Source organism: Dendrobates tinctorius, unplaced genomic scaffold, assembly GCF_039654945.1.
Source record: "Dendrobates tinctorius isolate UK_male_01 unplaced genomic scaffold, ASM3965494v1 ptg000120l, whole genome shotgun sequence".
In the NCBI taxonomy this organism is placed as follows: domain Eukaryota; kingdom Metazoa; phylum Chordata; class Amphibia; order Anura; family Dendrobatidae; genus Dendrobates; species Dendrobates tinctorius.
Window position 1 is genome coordinate 37250826 of NW_027361788.1, and position 12342 is coordinate 37263167.

The window sequence follows — 12342 nt, forward strand, 5'->3', positions numbered from 1 at the left end:
TATCTACATCGGGGCGATGTAGAATGGGAGCGCTAGCGAAATGGGAATTAATGGAGTAGAAGGCCTTGGAGACCGGTTCCGACCACAACTTGGGGTTTGCACCCTTCTTGGTGAGGGCTACCAAGGGTGCTACTACAGTCGAGAAGTGGGGGATGAATTAGCGATAGTAATTTATGAACCCCATAAAGCGCTGCACTGCTTTGAGAGAATGAGGTTCCTGCCAATCCATCAAAGCCTGTAGCTTGGCAGGATCCATGGCCAATCCCCGGGCGGAGATGATATAGCCCAGGAACGGCAAGGACTCCTGCTCAAACACACACTTTTCCTACTTGGCATAGAGGGAGTTTGTCCGCAGGCGATCGAAAACTTTGCAAACATCTCTCCGGTGGGAGTCAATATCTGGTGAGTAGATGAGAATATCATCCAGATAGACTACAACCGAGGTGGTAAGCATATCCCGGAAGATATCGTTCACAAAGTCTTGGAAGACAGCCAGTGCATTACAGAGGCCGAAGGGCATCACCAGGTATTCATAGTGCCCATCCCTGGTGTTAAATGCCATCTTCCATTCGTCCCCATCACGGATGCGAATCAGGTTGTAAGCCCCCCGCAGATCAAGTTTGCAAAACACCCTCGCTCCCCGTAGCCTATCAAACATCTCTGATATCAGGAGCAGAGGATACTTATTCTTAATGGTGATGGCATTAAGACCCCTGTAATCAATGCAAGGACGTAGTTCCCTGCTCTTCTTCTGGACGAAGAAGAATCCCGACCCCCGCTGGTGACACTGACTTCCTAATCAATCCTCTTGCCAGATTCTCCCTGATGTATTGAGACATGGCCTCTGTCTCCGGGAGAGATAGGGGATAGACTCGACCCCGGGGAGACTCAGCACCAGGCAAGAGGTCAATAGGACAGTCATAGGGGCGATGCGGTGGAAGGGTTTCCGCCGCCTTTTTGGAGAACATGTCCGCATACTGTGGATAGTGTTTGGGGAGCGAGGAGAGATCTGCGGGAACCTCGGTGGAGGCAACCTGAACGCACTCCCTCAGACATCTACCCTCACATGATTTACTCCACCCAATAATCCTCCCTGAGGAGCACTCTATATGGGGGGAGTGGTACCACAACCAGGGGGCCCCTAGAAGTACCTGGCAAATACCCTCGGCATGACGAGAAGGGATATCATCTCCTGATGAGATGGAGCCACTGAGAGTAACAAGGGGGCGGTCTGGTGGGTTATCTGTGAGGGTAGAGTGGCGCCGTTCACCACTCTGACGGTGACTGGAGTAGACATCATAACCAGGGGTATAGAGTGCCGTTGAGCGATGGCTGACAACATAAAATTGACCTCTGCCCTGGAATCCACACAAACCTCCACCGCCAGAGTGGAAGAGCCAAACCCAAGTGTCCCCTTAAAGGACAACTTGGAGGAAAACGCCGCGGATTCTAGTGAGCCGCCTCCTACGGCCACTAGGGACGAACGTCTTCCCAGCCGCTGTGGGGCACTGGTTGGCAAAGTGACCGGACTGCCGGCAACCATGACAGATCACAGGGGCTCGAGCGGGCCAGGGCCTGGATCCCTCGCGGGAAGTACCCTGATGCTCGGACGCCCGATCGGGAGATTCCAGAGGTTTAGCAAAACTGGGTGCCACCTAAACCTCTGCCTAGACTAGGTCCGTTCCAACGTTCGCTCAGCAAAGCGAAGGTCTATACGGGTGGAGACGGTGATAAGCTCCTCCAGTGTAGCAGGAATCTCCCTGGTGGCCAGAGCGTCCTTCACATGGCCAGCCAAACCTCTCCAGAATGCCGGAATGAGGACCTTATCTGGCCACTCTAGCTCTGAGGCCAGTGTCCGGAACTGGATGGCAAAGTGGCTGACCATGGACGAACCCTGTGACAATGCCAGCAGCCAGAGCGCGGTGTCATGGGTGACTCGCGGTCCCAGGAAGACATGCCTCAGAGTGTCCAGAAACCGAGAGGCATACTGCACCACATGATCACCACGCTCCCACAGCGGTGTGGCCCACTCCAAAGCCCTCCCCGACAAGAGGGAGATAAAAAATCCCACTTTGGCCCGCTCGGAGGAGAATCGTGCTGCCAGCAGCTCCAGCTGTATCAAGCACTGGCTCACGAAACCCCTACAAGAGGCACTATCACCCGAGAACTTCTCGGGCAGTGGGAGGCGGGACAAAGTCGGGGCAGGGATGGCAGTGGTCACACGGGAGACAGCCTCTGTGGCTGCCTGAACAACGACCACAGTAACATCCGCAGCTGAGGCTGGACGCTCGAGAGCCGCCAACCTGCCCTGCAGCTGCCGGATGTACTGCAGCAGTCGCTGTTCGTCCACCATTACTAGCCAGACCCTGGCGCTAGGGTAATGTTAGGGCTGGCGGAACGCACCAAATTATAAAATAATAGTAGGTGTGTTTGCAGCCCGGGGTCCACCGTGCAGAGGTGGTACACTGCTGCTAGGTAATGGCGGAAGAATAGAGTGGCGTAAAAACAGTCACACGTGGGTTACGTCACCCAATGTGAACAGGTGCGAACTCTGTTAATGCACAGAGTCCCACAACCGCTGAACATAGATGCCGGAGCCTGTTTAGCTCACAGAGCCCGGCCAAAAGAGCGCAGTGTACGGCCACAGAACTCTACCCCAAGGACACGGGGTTAGAGTCCTTCTAGGCTCACTGAGCGCACAGCGTCGCTGCCGCGAGCGCCGCTATAGATGCTGGCTATGAAGTGGAGCACGTGCACTGAGGCGTGCTGAGTCCCTGGTGAGGGCTGATGCCTGACTCGACCTCTGTCCTACCTACACCTAAGCCTGGGCGCTAGCAGGCTAGGCTGCACAACACATGCCTACCAAGGGTAGTGGTTTCTTAATGAGTCATTCACCAGAGACATTCATACGTGCATACATCACTCACTCCACATAGTCTGTAAATACAGTCTTATCCTAGCGCATGGCCGAGCGGCCATGCGAACCTTTAATAGCCGCGAGCGTCCGGGACCTTCCTGGCTTCTCGGATGGGCCAATCAGAACACGAGCAGGACCTGAGCACGTGACCTTCGATCTACAATGGGAGATCACTCCACGGGCATGCTCAGTGGCCTGACATGGGGACTTAGTCCCTGGAGAATCTTGCTGCTGAGCAGCATGTATTGCCATAGATATGCCAGAGGTGGCAGCAGCAAGCAAACTCACAGAGCTGGTCTGGGCAGAGCGCCTGGACCGACGAGTTTGCTGAGCAACCTTCTCTGCGGCTGGATAGGAATGGGAGACTGCTGGAAGTAAGGCTCGGGATTCTTCCTGTGCAGCGACAGAAATCCGACGCCTAACACTGTCTAGTATATCCCACCTCTGACAGACACTGAGATAATCAACTTTATTCAATCGCCCTGTCAGTGGTTTTAATATTATGGCTTATTAGTGTATAATTAAAAGATAGTAATTTGGGGAAAATCCTTTTAGTGAAATGACTGCAGTATAAAAAATATATCTAGTTCACAGGGTCCATACACAAAGCGTCGCCACAAACAGCTAACACTGCCTTATAGTGTGAGATCCCCAACAAACAACCCGATATCTCGGCTTCCTGCTATCCTGTGATTTTGACATGGAGGAAAAGATATTTAGGTTCAGCACAGTTACACATAGTGTTGTGTTGGCCTATCAAGTGCTGAACCTGCCCTTAAGTGTTTTTTTCTCTTATTTTCTTTGCTACTTCATGGTGGCCATGCTAAAGATAATAAAATCAGTTGTTATTTGCCCCTCCTCCCCAGGTCCAGCCCTACATGTCATCCAAAGCTTACAGGCTGCAGCGGTGATTTCATGTTGACAGCACTGCAGCCAATCACTAATATCAGTGATAATGAGAACCCATTAATCACATGTAATAACAAATGGCAGCACATGTTGTAAACATAAAAAAAAAATTTCCCTGCACATTTTAGCCCTGCAGCCACCATATGTGAACTCACTAAAGGCTAAAGTTCCAGCATCTGCAAAACACTGTCTGTGACGTCCTTGGTGGCTGTAGGTCTCCCAACCTTAACAGTCTTATTTGGGCAGCATACCTGCGGGCAGTGTCCGTACTAAGAACATGTTTTAGAGGTGAATTCAGCCCAAGAAATTCTAAAATAAAGCAATTATTGCCCTTCAGCCAAGGGTTTGGCAGTATGTGAGTAATATCACCACATTTGACCTTATAGACAAGTTTTTGTAAACCTTAGCCTCTATCCTCCAGACCTGTGAATAGCTCCACCCTTTATTTACTGAAAATACAGCAAGATATTGTGATCTAGTCTATCTTTCTGTCCTAAAAAAAACCCTGAAGACAATACAATTATCACTTTGTGCCACTGGAAAGAAAAGTGGGAGATAGCTTGGCCAACAATGGCTCAATTCAGTTAGGACAGGCACATTTAGAAGGGTTGGTTGGTCTAAAAACCAAAGTCTGCAGTCACTCTGACTACAAACTGCTGCATCGTGAAAGTTTGCAAAGTGCACGCTGTCACGATTCCCCTGTATGACTCGTGCAAGTGGGCGGTCATGTGACAGCATGTATGTGATCTGCCCTGCTATCAATTCTCTTCTGTTAAGTGAACTGGAATCAGACTAGTTGGCATATACAGTGCCTTGTGAAAGTATTAGGCCCCCTGGAACTTTTCAACCTTCCCACATATCATGCTTCAAACATAAAGATACCAAATGTACATTTTTGGTGAAGAATTAACAAGTGGAACACAATTGTGAAGTTGAATGAAATGTATTGGTTATTTTAAATTTTTGTGGAAATTCAAAAACTGAAAAGTGGGGTGTGCAATATTATTCGGCCCCTTTAACGTAACACTTTGTTGCGCCACCTTTTGCTGCGATTACAGTTGCAAGTCGCTTGGGGTATGTCTCTATCAGTTTTGTACATCGAGAGACAGAAATTCTTGCCCATTCTTCCTTGGCAAACAGCTCGAGCTCAGTGAGGCTTGATGGAGATCGTTTGTGAACAGCAGTTTTCAGCTCTTTCCACAGATTCTCGATTGGATTCAGGTCTGGACTTTGAGTTGACCATTCTAACAACTGGATACGTTTATTTGTGAACCATTCCATTGTAGATTTTGCTTTATGTTTGGGATCATTGTCTTGTTGGAAGACCAATCTCCGTCCCAGTCTCAGGTCTTTTGCAGACTCTAACAGGTTTTCTTCAAGAATGGTCCTGTATTTGGCTCCATCCATCTTCCCATCAATTTTATCCATCTTCCCTGTCCCTGCTGAAGAAAAGCAGGTCCAAACCATGAAGCTGCCACCACCACCATGTTTGATAGTGGGGATGGCGTGTTCAGGGTGATGAGCTGTGTTGCCTTTACATCAAACATATCGTTTGGCATTGTTGACAAAAAGTTTGATTTTGGTTTCATCTGACCAGAGCACCTTCTTCCACAGGTTTGGTGCGTCTCCCAGGTGGTTTGTTGCAAACTTTAAACAACACTTTTTATGGATATCTTTGAGAAATGGCTTTCTTCTTGCCACTCTTCCTTAAAGACCAGATTTGTCCACTGTACGACTGATTGTTGTCCTATGGACAGACTGTCCCACCTCAGCTGTAGATCTCTGCAGTTCATCCAGAGTGATCATGGGCCTCTTGGCTGCATCTCTGATCAGTCTTCTCCTTGTTTGAGATGAAAGTTTAGAGGGACGGTCGGGTCTTGGTAGATTTGCAGTGGTATGATACCCCTTCCATTTCAATATGATCACTTGCACAGTGCTCCTTAGGATGGTTAAAGTTTTGGAAATCATTTTGTATCCAAATCCGGCTTTAAACTTCTCCACAACAGTATCACGGACCTGCCTGTTAGGTTCCTTGGTCTGCATGATGCTCTCTGTGCTGCAAACAGAACCCTGAGACTATTACAGAGCAGGTGCATTTATACGGAGACTTGATTACACACAGGTGGATTATATTTATCATCATTAGTCATTTAGGACAACAATAGATCATTCAGAGATCCACAATGAACTTCTGGAGTGAGTTTGCCGCACTGAAAGTAAAGGGGCCGAATAATATTGCACGCCCCACTTTTCAGTTTTTGATTTTCAATAAAAATTTAAAATAACCAATAAATTTTGTTGAACTTTACAGTTGTGTTCCACTTGTTGTTGACTCTTCACCAAAAATTTACATTTGGTATCTTTAGGTTTGAAGCTTGATATGTGGGAAAAGGTTGAAAAGTTCCAGGGGGCCGAATACTTTCGCAAGGCACTGTAACCCCTAAATGCGGTGACTCCCACTCACAAGGCGCATATAGGGGAACGGTGTCACTGTGAGCATTGCAGACTGTCACAATTCAGCAGGCAGTCTGTAGTCCTATATGGCGACTTTGCTTCTGAGACCGAACAACCCTTTTAATGGTTAAAATTACTAAGTGCTTATAACTTTGTAATTGACCTTTTATTAAAATCCTCAAAAATGGAGGGATTATCATTTCTCTAGTGTTCAGCTTGTTGCCAATGTTATTGGCCACGACAGAGCAGTCAGTCTTTTTAGGCAACGAGTTCTTGTTAACAAGCTCCAACCGAATCTGGCTGGATTGCTGAATCTGGCCAACTTCATTCTCTCTTTCTCCTTCGATGCTGGCAGCAGTGATGCTAGCACACAGTTCAGAGCAGCAGAGAAACCGAGCCACTAGTCTGAAATGTCAATCTTCAGTAGCGAAGAGAACTTTTCGCTTCGCACCTTTCCGCTTGACACCTTTGTCCCCTTTGGACACCTCTGCAGCCGCTTACAAAAGGATTGAACATAAAAATTCAAGCAGATTGATACTCCTCTCCCCCAATATCGACAGGTTTAGCCAACTTTAATCCATTGTGAAAGGGGGCTTTTAAGGCCTCCCATACACATTAGACTAAAGTTGGCCAAACCGGCCAATATCATTGAGATTTTCCACCAGTTTAATGCATAGGCACGATGCCTGACTTCCCTGACAGATAATGTTGGGGGAGAGAAGAATCCATCATGTTGGATTTCCAAGCTGAGCCGATTGTTTGGTTGACTTCTATTTAAAGCGAATGGGAACCTTGACTTTTTGGCAGGATTTGTAAATCTGCTCATTGTTTCTTCATTTTTCTTCAAAAGTCACGATGAGGTGAAAAGCTGCACTGTTAGGTGGTGTGGTAGTGATGAGCTATATGGAAAGCAAATACGTAGTGTATCAGCCATGTGGGAACATGCCCTAAATGTTAGTAAGAATATAAACAAAGGGGTAACAGCGCCCAAGTGATGAGGCAACCACAAACATTATTTTGCCCTTAAAGATGCTTAACTCAAATGTGAAACATGTCCACATATAGTAACGAATGAAGAGTAACAATAAAACATATTAGACTTGTGTGACCATGTAGTCAGCAACAAAAACGAACATTAGCAGGACAAAGACGGACTGTCAGTAAATAGGACAGTATTATATTTTGTCAAGATTTGAAAAATTTAATAGAAAACAGTTACATTCCCATGGGACACAGATTACAGGGTTGTAGTTATGGGTGATAAAATTTGATTTATGATACATCGAATACTAATTATCCCCCAATGTGCAAAAAAAGATACAAAGTGAGTAAAGTGGAAGGTGCTCTATGGTGGTCTATGTTCTGTGCAGCAGATGGATGAAGAGCCTAGGTATTGTAGCTGTGACACAGACTCTGCAATTGTGCATGGCACATTATTTGCCATAAATGTTAGATAGATGCAGGTTGCTCAGCTGGGAGTAACATCTATTTGAAGAATGTGGCACAGCCAGGGATGGAGGGTTCAGTCTGTGTCTCTATTATATGCATACTTCCTCATTAGCTCTCTGTGTACACTCATATTTATAAGCATTTATTACACCTCTCCATTCACCATACATGTATTGTAAATCATTTACATAATCCTACTTTCCATGACAATAGAGATGTTCCTGCTGACTATGTATTAACCCCTTATATACCGTCATATTTTCATAAGCAGTGCTTGTCTAATAATCCTCTAGATATGTATCTGCTTCACCCTTTTCCTCCTCTCTTCCCTTCTCTTTAGCTCCCTCTATCCAGGTTTTGAAATTTACTATTTCTACTCCAGATAATCCTCTCTTTCTATGATGTGTATTATTTCTATGCAGATTACTGGCTTGTACTTCATTATACCCTCTGTGTTCTTTAGGTCTTGCTTGACATGAAACAGATCATGCGATTTACGTTATTGCTGTACTACAGTAGATTTCTGCCTACCTGCACCCGCAACAGGTGATAGTGATTTAGTCTCCACTGAACTTCTTGCTCATTGTTCCCTTCCCCAACTCCCTCCTATTTGATTTATGTATTTACTTTTGCATATTTTTTTTGTAGAATTTTTGTACATATGTCTTTGCATATATCATCTGAAACACTGTATAATTTGTATCTTGCAATTTCACGCATTTGAGATGTCCTTGACAAAGACCGTTCCTGGTCAAAACTTTGGATGAGATCTGTTTTTGATTCCTTGCCGGATCAAAATAAATTTACATTGCAGCAAGACTTACAGTGTGATCTAATTTTCTTTTGTGGTGCTGAGGTTCCAAACTCAAAAGGGATGGATAGGTATGCATGCACTGTTCGCTGTAATTACTTAACTGGGAATTCCAAAAATTGCAGAACGCTCGTTTGCCTGGCTATTTTCAGATTATGATACACATAAAAGGATAGAGCAGCGCATGTGTTTTAAAACAGCTGCCAAGCATTTCTGGCGTACCTTATTGATAATGCCATATCTATCAGAGATGCTGAATACCCCCTTTAATTACAGTTTTGTTCACTGCAGCCAATCAGATCACTGCTTTTGTTTTTCATTTTGTTCTTTGTGAATGATTCAAAATGTTTCCTTTATAAAGAAACTATAGAGATAAAATGACGAGCTTATAACTTGGAATAATAGCAGTGAAATAATGAGTGATAACTGCTATTATCTCACCTCAGATCAAATGTCACCTAATTTTGAAATTACAATATTTGGGTTACGGTAGCTCCAGATGTAGCTGGTTTGCAGCACAGATCTTGCCCTTTGTAATGCAGTAAGGAGATGTGCTTCTGCAACATATCTAAATTAATTACAGATTCACAAAAAAACGATGCTGGAAATAATCCATCACATCTGGACCCAATGTTTATTGTAATAAAAAATAGATATATTTATCTATATTTTTTGCAACTTTTTTTTCTAAAATATTGCAATAATAAGTAATCAGGATGGTATTCATTTTTAGCATCACAGGGGCTGTTTTATCAACAAAAAAAAAACTTTTATAGCAACTTTTTTGTAATAAAATGTTTTATGATGTTCCAATTTAACACTTGCATGAATGTGATCACTGTAGAAAAGGCAAATCAGAAAATACAAGTAGTAAGTTTACTACAGAAAGTTCAGATTGTGATAGTTTCTTAATCAAGCATGCAAGAGAGGTCCAGCTGATTACATATACCGGAGGCAGCCATATTGTCAGCTGAAGCAGAGTTTATGAGGATGGGTATATGCCACTGCTGAGGCGTGGTAGAAAAACTACTGGGGGACAAAAGTGAACAAGACCAACGGGGATACTCTTTTGGACACAAAAGAAAGTAAAAGGAAGGGGAACAGGTTGTGTGCAGGCACAACTCCTAAGAACACCTAAACAAATCAGCGTGGCTGGGGATGTTTCCTCCAGGATAGATGACCAGTTTGGACGATAACACGATATCCGTCTGAGCTACTGTAATGAAGAACAACACTGGACTTGTGTCTTTTTCAAGTGGAAAAAACAATTTCATTGCAATTGTTTTTTTCACTTGAAAAAGATGTTAGTCCAGCGCTGAAATGCGCTATGGAAATAAAAATCGTTCAGCTCATCTTGGTCTTAAGGATTCTTCATTAAAGCAGCATAGACATGTATCATGTCATCATCCAAATAACTACTGAGGCGTGAAGTTACTCTGTGCCTCTGCTGTACAGCTAGCTGTCATAGTATATAGTGCAGCAATGGTTCAGGCAACAAACATGACTGCTTCCGTTGTATAAAGTTGCACTTTAAGTCATTACTGATTGAAGAGGATAGACCCATCACCTATATGTACCTGTACACACAGCTTCGACTCCTGGGAGAGTTCCGTACCGGGACCCTCCAGTTGGGACCCAGCGTGGCATACATACGACCCCTGTTTGCAAATTTAAACATGAGTTCGAAAACCGTGCATGGTGCAAAAAAAGCATACCCAAGTAACATGCAGCTCTACGCATATAACAATTCTACACGGCCGGACCCCTAGGTACCTTCATGTAAGGAAGATCCATCTGATTTTGTGTTTCCTTAAAGAGGTTATAGCAAGGTTTGACGCCATCACCTTACCCATAGGATGGGGATAACTTCCTGATCGTTGGGACTCCCACCAATCATGTGCATCTCTGCTCCATTCATCTTTAATGTGACCACTGGAGATAGCCAATTCAAATGGTCTTCAGTGATCCCTTTATGAATGCAGTGGAGGTGGACATAATGGATAACCACTCCATACACAGGTTTTCGAGATCGTTGGGAGTCCCAGAGGTCAGACATCCAAGCAATCAGGAAGTTAGACCCTATCCTATGCATAGAGAATAACTTCCCAACTTGGTACAACCCCATTTAATAACACCACTCAAAATTTATATAATAGCAGGAGATTCTTAGCTGGATTTATCAAAGTGCACAGACATTTACATGGACCATACACCTATATAAGCGTTGTAGACGTGCACCTATCTTACTGCAGTGTGGTGCAGTCTCTTCTCATTTTTACTGAGTTTTAACCATTTACTTATTTTTGGTTAGAGTTCCTAAGGTGCTGAATGTTTGTACACCCCAACTTTAGGGACATGGCTGATATTGTCTTGGTTTAGGGAATCATATAATAAATCAAAGCGTTATTATTGATAAATTCACATAGTATAAAATGCAGCCAGTGGGGTGACAAGATAGTCACATCAGATTACATCGGATTTGCACTGATAGGCGTGTCTATATAAAATACAGTAATAGCATGTGACAGCAAGAAGTGCCCAGGATCTGCTTCCTGTACTGTGCAGAGTATATCCTGGAGGGAGGAGAAATGATTCAGATTTTATTGGCAACACTGCCCTGTGTCTGTCATATCCAGTAATGCATATAATACACTGACTACTCCACCATCCATCATCCAGCTGATCACATCTTATAGTTACCCCCAAGGTATAAATGCAGTGAAAACCCAGGGGATATACAGTTGTGGCCAAAAGTATTGACCCCTGCAATTTTGTCAGATAATACTCAGTTTCTTCCTGAAAACGATTGCAAACACAAATTCTTTGGTATTATTATCTTCATTTAATTTGGCTTAAATGAAAAAACACAAAAGAGAATGAAGCAAAAAGAAAAACATTGATCATTTCACACAAAACTCCAAAAATGGGCCAGACAAAAGTTTGGCACCCTCAGCCTAATACTTGGTTGCACAACCTTTAGCCAAAATAACTGCGACCAACAGCTTCCGGTAACCATCAATGAGTTTCTTACAATGCTCTGCTGGAATTTTAGACCATTCTTCTTTGGCAAACTGCTCCAGGTCCCTGATATTAGAAGGGTGCCTTCTCCAAACTGCCATTTTTAGATCTCTCCACAGGTGTTCTATGGGATTCAGGTCTGGACTCATTGCTGGCCACCTTAGAAGTCTCCAGTGCTTTCTCTCAAACCATTTTCTAGTGCTTTTTGAAGTGTGTTTTGGGTCATTGTCCTGCTGGAAGACCCATGACCTCTGAGGGAGACCCAGCTTTCTCACAATGGGCTGCAAAATTATTATTATTATTATTATTATTATTATTATTATTATTATTATTATGCTGCAAAATTTGTTGGTAGTCTTCAGACTTCATAATGCCATGCACACCGTCAAGCAGTCCAGTGCCAGAGGCAGCAAAGCAACCCCAAAACATCAGGGAACCTCCACCATGTTTGATTGTAGGGACCATGTTTTTTTCTTTGAATGCCTCTTTTTTTCTCCTGTAAACTCTATGTTGATGCCTTTGCCCAAAAAGCTCTACTTCTGTCTCATCTGACCAGAGAACATTCTTCCAAAATGTTTTAGGCTTTTTCAAGTAAGTTTTGGCAAACTCCAGCCTGGCTTTTTTATGTCTTGGGGTAAGAAGTGGGGTCTTCCTGGGTCTCCTACCATACAGTCCCTTTTCATTCAGACGCCGACGGATAGTACGGGTTGACACTGTTGTACCCTCGGACTGCAGGGCAGCTTGAACTTGTTTGGATGTTAGTCAAGGTTCTTTATCCAACATC

The 12342-nt window shown here is 44.2% G+C and overlaps 1 protein-coding gene across 8 annotated transcripts in view; it reads right to left on the bottom strand.

Annotated features, from left to right (window-relative positions):
• RALGPS1 (Ral GEF with PH domain and SH3 binding motif 1) overlaps positions 1 to 12342 on the bottom strand; it is a 1264350-nt gene that overhangs the window by 74038 nt on the left and 1177970 nt on the right. For 6 of the 8 annotated variants that reach the window (XM_073541171.1, XM_073541174.1, XM_073541172.1 and 3 more), the window contains one exon: positions 10118 to 10198. The exons of the other annotated variants lie outside the window; for them this stretch is intronic. In XM_073541171.1, the coding sequence (XP_073397272.1) occupies positions 10118 to 10198 (81 nt within the window). The remainder of the gene's footprint in view (positions 1 to 10117; positions 10199 to 12342) is intronic. 8 annotated transcript variants of the gene reach the window in all.